We start from the raw sequence: 20,254 nt of genomic DNA on the forward strand, positions 1-20,254 counted from the left end.
GTTGAGATAGCTATTGCGTACAGTTTACGTAGAATATCTATAAAAATTCTGTGCTTAATGTGCTTAATATCCTACGAGGTAAAGATATGTATCGCGATTAATATTAAAGATAACATAAAATGGCATCGTTTAAGATACATTATCAGTTATATAAAAATCTGTAAAATATATAAATTTTTTATAAACGCAAATTGACTACTATTTATTTTGAAAGCAGAATTCTGCCGCTATTCTACGTTTCTTACGAATCTTACCTGTATCTATCATTCTGACACAGATGTATTTTCTACCGTCAGTCTTCAACATGATTAATTTATCCATCGTAGGGAGACAAACTCATCAGAGAAGAAAAAGAAATTCAAAGTGTTTCTTTCGAGGGTTAGGGGCTTCTTCATTCGTGACATGGCCTAACTCCGTCAAGCAACCACAGTGGATTATTCAGCTATGCTGTTCACCTAAATATCTTTTTATTTTCTCTCACTCTATGTGTGACAGGTTATATAAAATATTTAAAAAGATTGCATGATAAATTAGCGCAGTAAAAATCATCTTCGTTTCTAAGACAAAAAAAAAAACTTTGAAAAATGTGAAAATTAAAGAAGAGATTTAGAAGGTATAAAATATTAACAAATAAAATAATTTTCTAACACATTTCCTAACTTGATATCCTAATATAAATTTTAACAAAGATATAATTTCTCATTCTCTACGGATAATGTATCAAAGAAAAATAAATTCAAACATATGATTTCCGCTTCATTGGTGAGGAAAGAGGATGTGTATGGTCGCACCCCTAAAAAGCTGTCTTTTCAACGATCCATGAGACAGCCTTTCAGTTTCCAGCTGAGAGGATAATACCCTGGTAACCTCGTGAAGATTCCTAAGGTATGAGATAAAATTTTGTAGGATTCTTACAAAAAATATTTTCTTTATTTGACAACAGTTCCGCCTCCGACATCGCGGAAGCACAATTAAGGAATTACCGTACAAAAATTATTAAATTCCGCTATACATGTGACATCAAACCGACTGGGAATTATTTACAACTTTATAGCACATTTATGTATCAATATACTTATTAAACGCATGTAATAGTACTTTCAAACAATCACAAACTACTACGATTTCGTTTTAACTTTCATTCGTGACGCACCATTCATTTAAGGCGAACAATATATATACTGAGGCACATTCATCGTTATTGAATTTTCAGAAAGAAATCATCAGGACGATGATTCGAGGAACTTTTTCTCGCCCAGAATACAAGTGAATAGTTACACGATTGATGAAAAATCGACGACTTCGGAAGCGATAGATAATGATCATTCCTTTTTGAGAAGTTCTTCTTTCGCTTTCGCGTTTTTATTTTTTATTTTTATTTTTTATCTCCCTTATACCACAGAATAATCCTCGATTAAAGTCTCGCCAAAATGAGTTACAACGTAATCGTGGTAATACATCATTATACAAAGTGGTTGCCCAATGATGAGGCTTGCCCATACGACGATGTTGCCCCATCTGGCGCCGCAGTATCGCTCCGTCATCTTGCTCAACACCGACAGTGGTATCTAGAATAAACAATTAGCGTTGCACGACCGGAATTTCCGTACTTAAGGGCGGACAGGATCTTGTATGCGCATACAAGATATAGTATGTAACGTTATTTCATGCAAAAGTCTATAGCGAATAATGTTGGCAGTGTTTGCGAAATCTCCTGGAATCTCTATATAAGGGATATTAACTGAGGTCATTACATATAATTTAACAATTGTGTTCAACATAGAATATTTTACAAATATATTCTTTTATCTAGTCATTAGAGATTAAGAATTCGAGTGAATTCTGACTTATAAAATTAATAGCGATCTTGAAGTCAGACCGTTATTGAAACTGTATAAAGCCGTGCAGTTTTTGAAGGATAAACAAGAATTTCTTGACGCTAGAGTCAATATTTGCACAGTCAACAATACATAGACGAAGTAAACGCGCGGAAATCTTACCTGTCCCATCATACCCATAAATGCCCATATCTTGAACGTCTTCAAGGGTACGCTGACGAGATATTCATGGAAGAAAGCGCTGATGAAGAAGACGATTACCGACGCTGTGGTTTTACTATAGCCCATCTCTATGATCGGAATGTAGAGATGTCTGCAACATAAATATGTCAGATATTTATATATCTATCGAATGTAAAATATTTAAAAATAAAATAAAATTTTTATCTGCAAATTTCACGCAAATATAAAGTGCGAAAAGAAAAAAAATCTTTTTTGCTCATTTCCAGCGATAGCTTTTACGAAAGAATTAGCCACATAGTATTCTAGTTAAGCTGCACACATTCGGTCCAATAGAAAATGCTCCAAACAATTCAATCGATTAAAGATCCTGATTCTAAACCTGATAACAAGGAATCCATTTGGAGCACGTTCGGCTATTATGCCGACAATATCATTATCGGCGTCACAAAGGGGAACAGATATTTCTATAGTATCCACGCTCTTAGACGACGGTTGTACCGTGGAATACACGGCGAAACGTCGTTAGACCGATAAGATAGACAAAAAGTACGATGGTGACAAAGGCGCGAATTTCGCTCCGAGAAATTAAAGCGATATCCAGGAAAGTTTCGCCGGATTGGCAACACTTTGCCGTTACCATTTTCGTTTGTATGACAGGGCAAAGAGAAATAGACAACTCGGGGGAAAGAATCGTTAGCCGCTTGGTTATCGGTGGAACTGCATCGGAAAGGAGACGAGAGTACAAGGGAGGTTGGAGATGGAAAAAGGAGCACCAGCAGACACAAGGCGGAAGGAAGGAAAGAAAATTCAAAGGTAGAACGACGACAGTTCTGAGGATTTCAGACCGTTGCACGTTTTGCCGCGGTCCCAGGACTCGAGATTTCGCCGCCTTTTCCGCGCCCCTCGCGTCCTCGTCCTTTCTTTTTCTCCAACCGGGGCGAGCATCTCCTCCGCGCAAGGCGCTCGAGAATATCTTCAGTTATAGAGGTATTATAAGTGCCGCGGGGAATAAACAACCTTAAGTGCGCATCGCGATGCGTATCGGCTTTTCCCATTACAAATCTGAAAAGGTCGTCGTCAGCCTCAGCGTTCTCGTCAACAACCTCCGTGCATCTAACGTCTCGTCTGTGATGCACTTCCATTTTCACGTCGGCCCTCTCCTCCCCCTCCCCCTCCCCCCCCCTCATCCTTACCCTCTGCGCATACATAAGCTGCGTGCCAGTCGCAGCTTGCAGTTGCAGCTGTGTATCTAGGTTGGTGCGAAAAAAAGGAATAAATGACCGTAAGTGAGCAGATGCGTCGCGAGGTAAAAAGGAGCTCGGGCGTCAGGTAGAGACTTTGGAATCCGTGAGGCGAGAGTTTGTGCGGCGTCTCTTTAGCGAGTCTCATTTTCATTCGTTTTTATATCATTTAAAAAGGGAAGATGGCTGGTCATTTTCATAGTACGTGTCGCCTTTTTTAAGGATGTGTCGCGTTTTATATAAGATCTTCTCGTTTTGGTTATGCAGTGTTAGCTACTTCTCTACATTACGTTACGATTGTCATAATTAATTCGAGTAAAGTCTCTTTTTTTAACGCAACAAAATTTAAGCGCCTCCGTCACATGTGAGGATGACAAAATATAAAAAATATATACATAACATTTAAACAAATCAAATATCTTGTCAATATCTACTATCAATTTTTGCAACATCTACTATGTGGGACGAGATATATTGGCTCTTTGTACAACATTCATGGTGAACGCCGTGCAGTTTGTACGTGGCAATTCTGATGGCTTTCTTTTCCCTCGGTCACATAATAAGAATTTCGTACGGCCACTTTTACAGGGATTTAAACTTTCTTTTGGGCTACTTTCAAAGTACAAAGAACCGGCGCAAGCTCTTGAAAGGAGGTCGTCACTATGGCCCGAGTTGTTAGGTGCACGTGCGATGGGTAACCGTATAGAAGATGGAAGGCCCGCCGGAAAAGTCTTTCGGAAGTTCGTTGATTGTATTGAGCGGGGGATGTATAATCTAATGTGGCGACGACAGCCGAGATGTATGAGCTGAAGTAGGCATTTTAGGCGGAATAAAAGGTTTTCATACGCGCGCGAAAACTTATTATTGTAAAATAACAAGATGTTATCTCTCCAAAACGTATTATATTTAATAACTTTATATAAAATATAAAAGTTCATACATGCATAAACACTTGAATTGCTCTTGCAATTTCTATAGCAAAAAATTCTAATAAATAATAAACATAATAGTATCAATAATGTGTATAACATGAATATCATTTATTCCACAGAATTTAATCGTATATATATATATAAATAAATAAAATTCTGCATTTTTTTTAAATTTAATAAAATTAAGACCTCCTCTGTACGAAAAACGTTAGATAGCTAGCACAACATGACATCATTTTCTTTCTCCGGCTGATGTTTTTACGTAATTGGTAAGGTGCGCTGACGTTACTAAGGCAATACACAGAGTGCTTCGCGTTGAAATGACGGCTATAGCTGCGAAATAACCTCAGCGAAACGCGTATTGCGTTATTACATAATCATGTTACCCCCCTACACAGATGAGTCAAAGGTGTAAAGAGCGCCGAGTAAAGTGTCGAAAGTTTTTCCTTCTACGGAGCAGAAGGTACGCGAGAGGCCGAGTATTACGAAGCGTAGAGACGGCGAGGGTAAATGGCGGATGGGTGCAAGAAAGAGAGATGGGAGACAGGAAGTAAAAGAGATGAAGGCCGTCGCCTCTTGCTGCATGCTGGACCTTTGATCGACTCTTTCTCTGTTCTATCTAACAGGGGTTAAACTTCGTTAACAAGTATGCCCCGCTTTAAGAAGATTTAATTACATTTCTCGCAAATGTCTGGCATCTGATCTATGGAAAGAAAGAGAAGTTTCCATGAATTGGAAACATCTAACCGCATGCACTTCTTGCGGATCTGATTGCATCGCGGTTAAGTTTCCCAATTGTATTAAGTCTCGCTTGATTCATAATAATAAATGGCGTTCTCGATTATAACTCGATGATATCCATTCCATGATGCGATTTTTAACTTCGAAATAAATTATTATTAAAACAAGTTTATTCGCTCAATTATATGAATATTTCAAAAATTTAATTAAATTATTGCAATTCTAAAAATGGCAATAATCAATATTTCCTAAAAAGATGGTAATAATAAATGCTTTGTACAAAAAATATCTATATTCGCAAGCTAATTATTGATATTTCAGGAATAATCATTCAGCAACTTAAAGTGTAAAAAATTGGAAAAACTCTAGAAATACATTTGTCGCTTCAAATTTAAAATTAAACTTATAATACTTTTATATACATTCGAAAAATTATTTTAGATTAATCTAAAATAGTAATCAAAATGAAAAGCTGCTGATATTAAACGTTGCTATAAATAAAAATTGTTTTACTCACCGCACAGCCCAGCGATGTACCGGCATATTCCAAGTTCTCCAAAATGTATCGATGTTGTTTGCGTTCCACCAGTCGCAGTAAAAATTCCGATCTGCGAAATGCAGCAGTTCGCCCATCAAGTTGAGAAAGGAGTGAAATGTCAAGTAGAAGAAGCAAAGCCACACCAAATGATTCGGTATCTGGAATAGTAAAAATTTTCGGCTTATATAAGAACTTGTACAATAATCGTGTAATTTATGATCGAATTAGAGAAAAATAGCATAATGCAAAAAGATAACTTGTGTGCCAAGAATAGGAATGGATTCTAGTTGAGCAGAAAATTACTTCAATTTTATAATCATTATTTTATAAACTCAGAATTCCGCTTGTTCTGTTTCGAAAATAAATCCCAATTATAGAACGAAAATATCAATTTCTAATGTATTGCTATATCAAGAACAGATGGATTCCATTTCATCTGATCCATAAATAGGTTTAGAATTTTATTTCGAGAACATGACGTAAGTTTTTTGCAGCGGAAGTACCGAAATTTTCATATAACTTTATTATTTATATATCATCAGATTTATTAAATCTCTCAAATAATCAACAGTTTTATACTCAACTATAAAACACTTTAAAAGCATTACAAAATAAGATATTTTTTATCGATATATTTTAAACAATCTTTAAAATTCAGAACTAAAAAATATTGTTTATTAAGAAAAGGTAATTTTATATTTCTTTATAGTCTCTTTGTCAAAAGTTTGCATAAAAATTTCTTATAAAATTTGCGAATGAAGGTATAAAAGCGACAATATGTATGGCGCGAGAGGTGCATGCACGATTAATGGAAAAGTAGAAAAAGATCGTCGAAATTCTCTCTCTTTTTCATTATATGTCACGTTTTTAATAGATTGAACTAAATGCAAAGAGAACAAGACGCCTCGAGATGACGTCGGAAAAAATTAACTAAAACGAGTATATGATCGACGTGCAAAGAGAAAGATGTGTTGCGGTATTATTTACGTAAAGCGAAGCAACTATATAACGAACTTATAAAGTATCCAGTCTATTCCTTTAATTACGTTTTAATGGAAGTAAGTAACTTGGACCGAGTCTTTGATCATTTATCGCACACTTATGTATAATATGATGCAGCTCTAAAAGTTTTTATCCATTTTCTTAATAATCCTCCTTTTCTTGATGTTATTGAAAGATTAAAGAAAAAAAAAAAAAAGAGTAATATATTATACATCGCCATTGTGCCACTTTTTTATCTTTTATCTCCACGTTAAGATTGATTATTTCCTTTTATTCGCGTTGACATGCCTCATGATAAAATGACAACTGAAATAAATGCTTTCACATCAAAGGGTAAAAGGGACGGGGAAAACAAAATAAATATGGGCTCGATCTAACATCAGACGAATACTTTCGCAAAAATTTCTCTCGACTTTCATAGCAAAGAATTCCGAAGTTGTTTCGTTTCGGATGCCATTTCGAGGCCGTCGAGTCACCGCGGCATCATCCGCGTGCTTCCGCAGAGCTCTGTCGCACGAGGCAAAGGACTTAATAATGTTGCCAAGCACAAAGGTCAAGTCTCTTGCGCCGCAAGGCATCCGCGGCACTTTCACGAAAAAAGGACAGAGAGCCCTTCAGCACTTCCTCCCAGCCTTTCCTGGCAGCCTCTTCCGGCATAGTCCCGGAAAACTTACCTTAGCGTTTTAATTTCGTTTACTCGGGGATGCTACTGTAGGAAAAAGAGGAAGACAGAGACATAGTGAGGATTTGCTAAAGAGAGAAAGAAATGGAGAGAAGAAAATGGGGGCAGACCAGAAGCCAGTGAATCGTTTGAGACATGTTGACGATACCACAAAGGGAAAAGCGGTAAACTTTAAGCCGTCTCCTTGGCCACAGGCTATCTAAAAAGGAGGAAACGCTTTCTCTTCAAGGAGTTATACGAGAGATGTGAAATCTTGCTGATCACAAACACGATAAAATAGAATATGTATGTGCATGAAATTTTGCCGATATTAATAAATATTGAAGATGCAAAATTAATGATTTCAAAGCAATCCAATCCTTCAAATTCTCATCTATATGTTCTTAATTTTTGCAAATTTCATCAATTGATAACTTTTATTTATAATTCGAATCTTGATCTATGTATCAATCTTTGGATTCGTAAGTCTTTTGGAAAAAATTCAAATTTCACAATGGAAATATACATCGTCGCCGCTTCTTTTCCATCCTAAAGAAACCTCGAATCAGAAATTGATTTTTTCCTCATCAAGTCGTATACAGATTATATTGATATAGAGATACGAGATCTAATATTGAGATCAGCAAAGTCTACAAAACGACGTGCGCGAATTGCGCGAACAGGAAAGCGTTCATTCATATTGAGGCGCGGCTCAAACATCGATCCCCGCGCAAGAAACTAGCAATATCGTCCGATTCGTGCTTGATCCCATCACCGGCTGCATAACATTAATGCGTGCTTGGCTTACGTATACCATCCGGCAGTCGATTTTCATCGATAATGCAAGAATATCGGATTACAAGGCGCGGTGGGATTTTCTACATGTACGTATCGATACGCGATATCCGCGTCATTAGTAGTCGTTGCGGAAAAAAAAAAGTACGAGAGTATATAAGTCGACTTGATTAACCGCGTGCATCGCATTATGTTGGTAATCGATATTTCCCATTTTCTTTTCGATCAATGTGATCCTCCCTCGTCCTCTTCTTCAACTGCCATTCTCCCTTCGTGTCCCGAGAACGCTCGACGTGTGCCTATGTATCGGATATGTTTACGCTTACCAGGTCTCTCGAAAGACATTAATATATGAAAGATATAACCCCCTCCCTCCAGTAATATAATGGTTGGGATAAAGAATATGTAAATACGAGCGGATTGAATCTTTTAACTTTATCGCGAAAGCCAGCTATTGGTCTGCGAGTAAAAGGGTGGAAACTAAATTTCACGAATAAGTATGCAAATGTTGAATAATCAAACTCCTAGACTATGCAGAAAAAATTTTAGTACCGGAGATAGATATTGATCGATGGCGAATATTCGATGATTACTCTCCCATGTATCACTATCGAAAAATAATGTAAGAGTAACGGGGCTATTAATACGTCTCGCTATTATTCCCCTATGTCAGATGTAACGTCCATTATCCTATGTTTACTGACGCGCAAATATCTTCTGCATCATCGAGAATTGTAGGTCGAAAATTAGATCGTGTCCATCATTTATGCGCAGCCTTTGCGCACCCAATCGACAGGTAAAAGCGACGAAGCGACGAAGCGACCGCGCGACAGCTGTGCCGTTATAATTGTCGTTTTATACACTTTGGATGATTTTCAAAGGCAAAGGGATTTCGGAATGAAGCACTGACGCGCGCAAAGGGCGCGGGCGAGTATAAAAGGCGAGATCGAGCCACGAGGAAGAGAGGGACGGAGAGGAAGAGAAAAAGGAAGAGGAAGAGGAAGAGAGGAAGGACGTCGTCGTTGGACTGCGGGAAAATTGCGTTTTCCCATTACGACGAGATTAAAGTCCCGTCCCGCATTGCAGTTCCGCGTCCTGTTTCTTCGGCGCCACCCTCAGGCCGACTTCGTATATAAGAACCGCAATTAACCCTCCACGGTCACACGCGTCCCAAAGTCCACGGTCCCCCGCGGCTATTTGCGCTGCAAACGAAAGGTAAGACTGTGCGCGAAAGATCGAGAGGGACGATCTCGGTAAACAATTATTTTTTCTACGCACGCGCGCAAGAACAAATAATTTACCATCGCGAATGAGCAACCTTTGCTTTAGCGAAAAAAAAATCTACTTTTTTTCGTGGCAAAATTAATTTTGCCCCGGGGCTAATGAGCCGCCCCCCTTTTCCTCCCTTCATACGTTATTAAAGAACGCGCTGAGGGATTTTCTTCGCTCTTTTTTAGCCGATGCTTTTATTATCCACGATTTTATCGCTTTACTCTGTTTCAAAAGAATTCTAGAATTAAAGAGAAATCTATTTTTCACGACACGACTTTTAATTTTATTTCGCCCTTAAATTTATTCTAATATCGTATTCGTATTCGATCTCCAGTTCTCATATCAATCGATTTTTTTATATTCACGCATCACAGCTCAAGCTAGATAAAACGGATTAAACAAACACGCTCGGATTATGCACTACGACGGAATAATAATATACTAACGATACAATCAACGTGCGCGTGCATATTAAAATTTTTCATAAACAAGTTTATATTTATTTCATATGACAGTTATCTGGGCCGCGCGTCTCGACGAAAAAAGTCGGCGGCACGAATCAACGAGTGGATCAATAATTAACAGTACAGCCGGCTCAATTAACGCGAAACTTCCATAACAAAACTCGGCCATGCACGACCACCGGTCTACCGTTTTAATCGCGAATAATCGACATCTACCAACTGGCCGAACGCGACGGGAAAGTCCGTCGCGCGCGCCGCTATACACACTGTCCCGAGGACAGTCGCTTTGGGACGAATTTATATAATTGAATTCGGTTCACTGGACTCCGTCCAGCATTCGAAACACTACGACCGGCTAGTTCCGATCCGAAGCATCCGAGCTAACGAGAGAATAACGAGCAACGTCGAACGAACGGACGCGAACGCAGAATAGCTCGGACGCAGTCTGAACGTCGAAGAGTAGCAGAGCGTGTCGGCGCTGCAAGGAAAACACGAATAAAAAGACACGACGAGCGCTACAGCGTTCGCATGAACAAACCTTTGCATATCGGCTCTTTTTTTTCTTTTCTTTTTTTTTTTTTTACGTCACGTATACTCCCAATGCGCCGAGAATGTTCTAAAACAATCGTGCATTCTCTCAACTGCGGATATCGGAATTTAAAATATGAAAAATAGAGACTATTTGAATATCGAGAAAAATTAATCTCCCATAATATCAAGCTAATTTCAAATAGTCCCGAAGGAAATGTCTTTCAAAGATTATCAATACTTTAGAGATTAAAATGACTGAAAGAAAAAATTGACTTTATAAATTCAACAAAGAAGTTATCGTTGGAAATAAATAACTTTCTCTTCTTTAAATTCTATAAATAAATATCAGTTAGTAAAAAGAATTATCTTCTCTTAGATAGATTATTTACTATTTTGCCATTCGCTTTCTAGCAACTGTTTGTATTAGCAAACAGTTGAATCGGAAGTATCAAAACAACATCTTCGGCGCGTATATCGTTGTCGTGTATCGTGTATCGATCTCCCTACGGACTTGGCGACAAACGACCTTTTTCCATCGTCGAGCGTGCATATTTTAGCCGGAAGCGTCAGGAATACGGCCGATGCACGACGAAACTTAAATCAGGAATTCATAGATTCCGGCGTACTTTCTGCGAGCGCCTGGAGCTCTTACAAAATCTCCTCCTCCCCTCTCTTTCTTTCTTTCTATATATATATATATATTTTTTTTTTCAAACGTATTCTTCTTTGAAGAGAAACACAACATTTCTATTTCACGTTCTCGTAGACAACTTAGTGCAACACGCAACAGATTCAAGTTATCGTAAAGAGTTGTAACTGAGACATTAAAGTTAACCGTCTCTCTTACACTCTATTTACATAAAAAAAAGAGGCACTTGCAAAAACAGTGTAGTAAATTAATTGACAATTAAAAGTATCCAAGATGCAGTTATATCATAACAAAGCAATCTTCATTAACGATCTCGAATATTCCCGAATAATATGCGTTATTCAACCGAAAACTTTGTCTTACATAGTCTGGACTATGTTCTTGTTGGAATATTCGTACAAGAAAGCTGGCGCCGGCTCGTAGACTTATGCAACGCGAATGGATTTATACAACGCGTTGTATTGAGCGCGGCATTTATCGACGATACGCAGTTCGATGTGAGTTTTCTCTGTCCTGCATTCTGGCTGTCGAATGAACTCATATAGTCGTGGCAAAGTTCAGGTGGAAACTGCGTTCTATTGCGGAAGGGAAGAGATTGAATTCGCAAATATTGCCTCGAGACTTTCCTCGTAAAAGGTGGGCTGTAGAAAAAGAGAGGAAAATCTAGCGCGAAAAATTGAAAGTGCATCTATCTATGCAATTTCGCAAATAAAGCACGCTCGCGTTTGAACGGTATCTACATGACGACAAGCTTAAAGAAAGATTTTACATTAATAAAATAAGGTTTAATAATATTTTATGTAGCCAGTAGGCTTACGTTAACTAAAAAATATTTAATATTTTCGAGTCATATACGATATCCGTTTATTTGATAATAAAGAAATCTTATAATGTATTTGGCTTATAATGTATTTGACTTATAACGTATTACGGACACCCGGTACGCGCTTATAAATTTGCAAGCGAATATATAGATACATGTGTATACTCACCGCTAACTTGAGAAGACGCTCGGAGGCCTTGGCTACGTCCATATTCTGCAACGCAAACGAGAGAGGTACGAGATTATTAATGTAGAAGATAAATACATGAGAAACGTTAAGAGAAAGAGGGGGAGGGTCAGGAATTAAGCAGATATGCTTTAAAGCTGAACGCAAAACACATACAAGTTGGAGGCCGGATATTTGTGAGAGAGCGAAACATATTGAGAGCGGAGCAAACTAGAAAATATTACTTTCTTTAATTGGATTTAAAATTGTATATACTAAGATCGCCGTGGCTGAATTATTTCGCACGTCGCACAATTCCGGAATCCGCAAAAAATATCGTGATCATACACCGCGATGGAAATTTTGGGTTGTGCGTTGCAGTTAAATCGAATCAATGAATCGTCAATTCTTTTGAAAGGATGCAGTATTTATACTCGTCTCTGTACAGCGCTATGCTCTGCCGCGGTACAATTGAAGGTTTATTTTCGTGCAAACGTTCACATACATACACACACACGTCGTACATATATGCGAAATTAGATTAACGTCACGCATCCAGAAAGCAAACTGCAATATTTAATCCGCGAATCAAAAAAATGCGGTTGTATGATATATCGTTTCTATTTTTATTTGAGAAACATTGTTTTGTGAGGAATTTTTGTTTTGACAGCTATCTCTCTCTAATATTTCTGGAAAATCGAAAATTATCGTGCACAGACCAAGAATATAGACGTGATAAGTGTTAAGGAATACTAAATATCACGAATAATATTCGTGAAAAATTATTAATTCAATCAAAAAATAATCAATAATTTGATTATCATTACATTTCAATCGTTTAATCTGATTATTATTAGATATCCAATATTTGTAATTGTATTTAAAAAATTCTCTTGTATTTTTTAAAATATATTTCTCAGAAATTATCATTTCAAAGCATTTTGATTTAATTGCTTTATCTTTCAAAGTGTATCACTAGTGTTCCTTTATTTTTAATGTGTCAAGTTTTTTTTTAAATATAAATATAAAAATAAAAATTATTTAATTATTAATATAAAATCAAAATTAAATATCATCGTCTACTATACGTTTATTAATTTATAGATGGCGATTTTAAAATAATATTATTTTAAAAACCACTTTATTAATAAACTATTTTGTGGATTTACCTACGTTTTAATATGCGAACAATAAATATATATTTATATTTTTTATCGTATCATTGATATTTCAACACAAGTTAAGACGTATTACTAATTGAAATAAACTGCATTTCTTTAAAAGAGAATTTCTAAAATGTCGGACAAAATAAAATTTAATATTCCGATCCGAATAGAATTAATCAGCAAAGTTTAACGAAAGTCCAGGCACTGTTAACTGAAGGCGCGTTATTAAATTAAAAAACTAACTTTTAATTTGACTTAACAGTAGCTTTGTCACCGAGCAAAGACATCCGAGAATTTCCTTTTCCTGATTCATATTTGCACTCGGTTTATGTATGTTGAACGAAAAGCTTTCCGCCGATGGAATTGATATTTCGTACGCTGGCGTGCTAATTGAACACAAGGGAAAGGGGAACCGTCTCTACGATATTCCGCTTAAGTGGCGGTTGTCGAGAGGTCTCTTCGAATACTACAACAGCCCCGCACTTGTATAACAGGTTTGCAAATAAATACGTTTGGAGTTTCGTCGCGACTTCAACGCGTCATTATCGCGTGTATATGCACGCGTCAGTGATCGCGTATACCCCTTTAAAAAAAAACTTCGTTGAATGTAAACAAAAATCATGAGTCTTGAAATACATATTTCATGTAACAAATTGTGTGCATTTCAGTAAACAATTTGTATATTCACGACATATTTATACATCACATCATTTACATTAAATATAAATAAATTCTCGGCGACATAATTTTTGATAAAATGCTGTAACTAAAATATTTTTATTTATGTTTTTAAATGAAACAACTCGTTTTTATTGCGTGCAAACGTGTATACATGCGTTTATGTATGTTTATGAAAAATTTATATATTATATGCAATAAAGAAAAATAATATTTAGAATTAAATATCGAGGCAATGTATTTTACTTTCCAATTTGACAACAAATAGCAAATTTAATGACAATGAAACGTATACAACTGGATCAGGATAATTGCAATTAACATGATATATACGTAGCAATTATTACATTTAATATTCTACAGCATACCCGCTGTGGTAATATCATGATGTTAATTGAATCATTCGTGTTTGTGTCATCGTTGCAATTTGCGAATTAAATAGAAAAACGACAAAGGCGAAATAGAGAGTGATTATCTCTGGTGATGCGTAAGTCAATATAACACATGAAACGATTAACGCACACTACACTCCATCCATTTTGTGCACTTCATAGTAATGTGTTCGCTTATTGTAATGCTTTTGCAGTTACAAGTAGAGATCTGAAAACTAATTGCGACGAATTACTGGATTAAAAAAGCGAGTGGCGATAAAATTTAAGGACTGCATCGTAAACAAACGCTTACGTGCTGGAGAAAATGATTTTTTTACGACAGCAACAAGTTGTCCCAACGAGAATTTCATGTTTCCTTAGCGTCAACTTTACAGCTTACAGGTTTAATGAGGCCGCGATATTTTACGTGGTCTGATAATTACAAGCCGGGACAAGTGGCGAGCTCGGCTTGCGCGCGCGGCGCATCTGCTATAAAACGCAGTCTTCTTACGTCTTTTAATTGAATGATTAAAAAAAGCTCCTTAAAAGAATATACCATATAAGAAGCGTTTTAAACACGCAGCAAAAGCAAGAGAGATAATTGTTGATAATTGAAAAATCCCAAGACATACATAATTTATCGAGTCATAATATATCAGTCAAGCATATTCATCTAGACGCTTTGGAAGAAGAAGCGAGCTATTTAAATTTGTATTTCCACGAAATCACGGCATTCCAAATGATTGCATTCCATCCGGAGCTGCGAGAGTGCTCGGTGGTTGGAGAGAGTCTTTGCGAATGAATAGCGGTACTCGAGACAAAGGGAAAGGGAAAGTAAAGGGTGTTTTAAGGTTTGAAAATAAACCGAGATGAATTTTCCTTCGGAGAATTGCGTTCGAAGTATCTCACATAGATGGTTTAGATTACATTTCTTCCTCTTCTATTTCTTTTTATCTCTATTTTGTTTCCGCTATACTTGTAGAACGCAATTAAAGCAATTGATTTTTTAATACTAGAATACCCGCATCCCAAAAAAGTGTTCTTCAATCGCACGTTTTGACGTTTCTCATATGTGTCGTAAAAAAATCAAAGACAAATTTTCTTATAGGTTTATAGATGTATAAATAATAATATAACTCAAAATACACACGCGGACACGCGTCATGATTGCAACGATGTCAATAACATATTCACTGGATGTTGATAAGTTAAATTTAGTGAGACATTAAATATCAATGCGAGAAAATATGCCAATATATCTGAAAGCCGCGAGCGAAGTTGCAACAATGCACTAATACCTTCTCGCGACACCACCTCCCTCTTCAATCCCCTTTCCTGTCATCTTTCCTCGACGTTGATACAGTCGAGCATTCTCATCCTTTTCACGGAATGAAAATAAGAACGAAATAAGTGCTACTCGTGGCATTCGCGATAAATATACACATTGCGGAATGCGAAAGAAGATGAGAAAAATGAAAGATAAACGCAGACGGTAAGGTAAAGGTAGAAGGTAGAAGAGGAAGGTAGAAAAGATTCTCGGCCATCAAGGAAACGGCCCCTCGTCATCGCCAGTCGTTTCCTTCGTTTCAATTAGCACCGAGAGATTTACGGCTTTACATTCGCGAATACTTTGTTCTGCCGCTGGTAAAAGTCCTCGAAATACCGGGAATTCGCCCCAGTCGAATTAAATCCTGGTCGACTGACAATAGCACACGTCGAACGAGAGGTACTTATGCATCCCGTCCTTTCGACGATCCTTCATCGCGTAACTCCTTGAGAGAGCTTTTACGAGCGAAGCAGATGCGAACCAATTCATCGACAGGAGATTCTCGAAAGTTTATCTAAATCTACGAGGTCTCAAAGTAAATATGTTAGTGATTAATGTTAGTGAAAATCGCATCACTCAGAATGATACGTAACGCTAACACAAGTTATTCAAACTCGATGCCGTAATTAATCAAGTAATTAAAGTAATGATTAAATTAAGTGAGATGTAGGTATTCGATTAAGCATTTACTTAGCTTCCTTTAAAGTTAAGCTTCCCTTTAAAATAAATGTTTACTTATCTAACTTTCTATTTTCAACATTAAAAATATGTCGAAAATATCCTCATCAAAAATGTAAAAAATAGTTTAAGTGATGCTTGTTGTCAAGCGAGTTTCCTCGTTTCCATCACACGAGAAGTCTGTTTTTCAACGAATTAACGTCTAAAGAATTATCCTCAGAATTCAACTCATAACTCACTTTCCGGAAACCCCAAAATATTTACTCCGATCTGACAGAGAGTCGCACTTTTAGACTACGATACTGAAGAAGACAGGAAGAAGACTGCAGCGGAAGACAAATAGAATTAAAAGACGCTCGACGTGGTCTTAAGTGTTTCGTGTCGGAGCATCGGCAAAAAGACGGTTCCGCAGACAACTGCCTTCGCTGTTCTTCATTCACTGACGTCTTCTGGTACTAGTTAGCGGTCGAATAAATATTGTCTTCGCATCCCCTTTCTCCTTGGCGCGACAAACACCCGAGAGAAGAGAGAGAGAGAGAGAGAGAGAGAGAGGCCGGGAAAAAATAGGATAATAACTCGCTCGTGGGACTGCAACAATTCTCGCAAAAGAGACGGTCGAATCTTTATAAAGATCTCTTCTTTATAAAGATTTTATCTCGTTCGCGTTCTTTTTGAACTCGAATGCTGCAAGATTGAAATGTTTCCGCAGCATATTCCGAGAGAAATTCGCGGCCGCTTTTCGCCGTCAGTTAAAAGTCAGAGAAATACTGTCTGAGATTCTTCGCCTCGGCAAAGACACGCTGCCAATAAAACTTTCTCTCGCTTTTCGGTCTTTTAGCGAGCACGTTTCGCTGTTAAATGGCCGATTGTAATAACGTGAGCGGATTTCCAAACTTCAGAATAACACTAAAGTCCTGATCAGACGATGTAGTGTCGAAAATGATTTCAACAACAATGTTGAACAGTTTCTTTATAACACAAATTTCAGTCAAAAAATGTTTCAATTAAAATTTTTAGAAAAAATATAAATTAAAGTAGTATGTTAAAGAGAGAGTGAGAGAAAAGTTATGAAACTTGATATGCTGAAACGTCGAAATTGTGAAAAGAGGATTGGAAACGAAACACGCTCAAGCCTCTTCGAGCCTTAAAAAGGAAAAAACTCGGCAGCAAAAGCATACTAAAGCGCCCACTTTCGTAAAAGTCCGATTCCTAGTGATTCTCGAGTCACGTGCAGTCTCACCAGCAATTTTACTTGTTAGCTGTCGCCCCGACGGCATTTTATTTTTGCTCGCCTATCACGGGGCACGGATTGAAAGAATTTTTGCAGCGTCATAACTCGGCGCTGAACTTTCGCCCGGTCGGCGAACGCGTATCGCTAGCAATTTCGATACAAGAAGGTGCAACCGGCTTCCGGTATTCTGCGAATTCCGCTTCGACAACGTTGGTCAAGTGTCTGGAATCTTGCCGACGGCAAGAAAAACGAACAATAGGCGAATGGTATGCATGTCGCGCAACTTTTCCCGATTCCTCGCTTCTTCACCCTTGCACTTTGATTTAATACACGAGAAAAATAGATAAAGATATATGAAAAAATTCGCGCATAATTAATTTTTTTTTTAAATAAACGATTCACATTTAAATATTTATAAATTCTTAATTAAATTTTTGGTACAGTCTTTTTTCTCCACATTTTATTCTGTCAGAAAAATTTCTTTCTCTCTTGTTTTCTACATTTTTTTGGGAATATATATTATGTGTTAGATTAAATATATATAGTTAAATTATACGTGATATATATAGAATGTTAAAAAATGAATACAACATACATTTTACGGATAACCGTTATAAAGCTGCATGTTTTTTGTACTAATAATCACTTTCAACGCACTCCGAAGAATCCTTTAAACGCTTATCCCTTTAAGCTGCAGTGTGCCGTAAGCCGATAAGCTAAAACTTGATGCACTCTCCCTCTCTGCCACTCCTCGATTGCTCAATCGATCAGCAGAGTAAAATACCGCACAATCCTGTAGGCGGAAGCTACGGAAGAGCCGATAATTATCCTTGCATTTTCGCAATGTAAAAGAGTCATTCATAATACTAACGCCGAGTTGAGTTGCAAGAGATATTATCACATTAATGATTACAAATAAATTTATATATCCTACAAATAAATTTATACATCCTACAAATAGAAAATAAAAAAATAATAAATATAAAAGGTAGAAAAGGATACAAGAATAAAGCAATAAGTAAATAAAAGATGCACAGAGATTTGAATCGGACAAAGTTATATATCGGCACGCGAAAAATTAAGCACGTGAAAAATCGCTCATGCAAAAGTACACATTGGTATTAAGCAGGCGGAATGGGACGGATTCCTCGGCGCTGAAAGGGTTAATCGTCCGCTTGCCAGAGGAAATCATGAGGATTTCCGGTCGCGCGCAGTACCGACTCTCCTTCTCTCCTTCTCATCTATTCATTCCGCCTTATAAGAATAACGAGGCTCAAGTCTGGAGCACGCCGGTAAAAAGTGATTACCTTCCGACAAGATATCATCTCCGCAGTTATCAATTTCCCCCTCTTCTCGATCTCGCGACCCCGAGGGAAGCAATATCCTTGTAGATTTCTTAATCTCGCGACCTCCCTCCCATTCCCGATTCCCTTCCTCCTGTCACCCTCGTGACATCCGCGCCGGGTGACAGTGATAGACCACGCCGGGCTAAATCCAAGGGAAGCATATGTCGTCTCTCAGCACCAGCTGGACGCTCGATCGGAGACGTGAGACTGTCGTAATCGCGGCTCGCAATTATCAAATCCAATTTGTCGCCGAGCGAAGAAAGGACAGCGCGTGGAATGAACGTGAAAAGCGATCGAGAATGGAAGAAATCGAAATAGTCAAAGAAATAGTTCGGTTCCGGTATTAACTTCCCTGCATTAACTAGCAGCAATGGCAATTGCTTTGCGTTCGATCGATATTGCGATATTGCGATTTCGAGTGCTTTGCGAGGGATGCGAAAGGATGCCGATGTTTCCAATCATGATGCGTCCCGTTTAAGCGTTTCCTTAGAGCGTTTATTTAGGGAACGGCGAAGGAAAAGGAAATAAAAAAGAAAGAGAAAGAGAAAGAAAGAGAGAGGCGTCAAACGATTTGCAGAAGCAATTTGTCTGCGGCATGAAATCATGCAGTCGAGAACCGATTCTCTGTTGAGTGGCTCGCGTCGATCCCGATTCGAAGCGATTCGAAACGCTTAATAATCTTACACGCGATATAGTTTCGAACACAATGGAGGAGGAAGGGAACGTGCCTAATCACGAATACGAAAGTTTCAACTAGTGCCGTTATGGAAAGGAGCAGCTAACGCTTTCGCAAAGTTCCGCAACAATGCATCCGATTGTAACATGGGAGTGCACGGATCAGATTTGACGATAGGCGCTTCAAAGAGATTGCTCTCCCACCCAACCGACAACATGAATTTTAGTAGAAAGGAATGTATCATGTTGTTTATTAATTATACAAATTTGGCAAATGCAAACGTTGTCGACGTTATCATATATTTATACCGGTATACATCTGTTTCATTATAGCTTTATTAATTATATAGAATACATGCGCGCAAAGAGTCTAATTAATTTTTAATTATGTTTAAAGCTAAAATTAAAATTTCTGATCTAAATATGATTTAAATATCATATTTATATAATAATTCGTATTTTGTTGTGCTTGCATAAATAATTAAAAATCGTTCTGAAGAAAGGAGGGAAATCTATCAAATTTAATTAAAAAATTAATTATTTGTGTTTTCTTAAATTCTATAAATATTAAATAAAAAATTTCAAGAAAAGAAATGTAAACATGATGTAAACATCGTGTTTTATCGGCAAAATTTATAGCCAAGAGTTTCTTTCGTGAATTTTACCGGCTACTGTATTTAGCATTCGCGTGAATAATAGAATTCTCAGTATTAGTAATAGTAGAATTCTACCGGATCAATGGTAGGATCTGGATTCTCGATAACATTATGTATGAAATATGGGCGTAGCTGGTGAACCGCGGATGCCAGCCACGGATCAGATGCGGTTAAGCTCGACCACGTAAAAGCTTCCATTTAAATCTATCGTCCTCTCATGAACACGCAATGGAAAATTTTGCGACCTGTATCGAGGCACCCCTCGTTACCGCGTGATCAAAGCTATAAGT

The 20,254-nt window shown here is 37.5% G+C and overlaps 1 protein-coding gene across 3 annotated transcripts in view; it reads right to left on the reverse strand.

Moving 5' to 3' along the window:
- Positions 1–908: 908 nt before the first annotated feature.
- Positions 909–20,254, reverse strand: part of LOC126855054 (diacylglycerol O-acyltransferase 1) — an 89,910-nt gene continuing 70,564 nt past the window's right edge. For all 3 annotated transcript variants that reach the window (XM_050602402.1, XM_050602401.1, XM_050602400.1), the window contains 4 exons: positions 11,840–11,884; positions 5,453–5,631; positions 2,001–2,151; positions 909–1,568 (listed from right to left, as the gene is read on the reverse strand). In XM_050602402.1, coding sequence (XP_050458359.1) covers positions 1,392–1,568; positions 2,001–2,151; positions 5,453–5,631; positions 11,840–11,884 — 552 coding nt within the window. In that variant the 3' untranslated portion in view covers positions 909–1,391. The remainder of the gene's footprint in view (positions 1,569–2,000; positions 2,152–5,452; positions 5,632–11,839; positions 11,885–20,254) is intronic.

Source organism: Cataglyphis hispanica, chromosome 15 (assembly GCF_021464435.1).
Source record: "Cataglyphis hispanica isolate Lineage 1 chromosome 15, ULB_Chis1_1.0, whole genome shotgun sequence".
Classification (NCBI taxonomy): Eukaryota; Metazoa; Arthropoda; class Insecta; order Hymenoptera; family Formicidae; genus Cataglyphis; species Cataglyphis hispanica.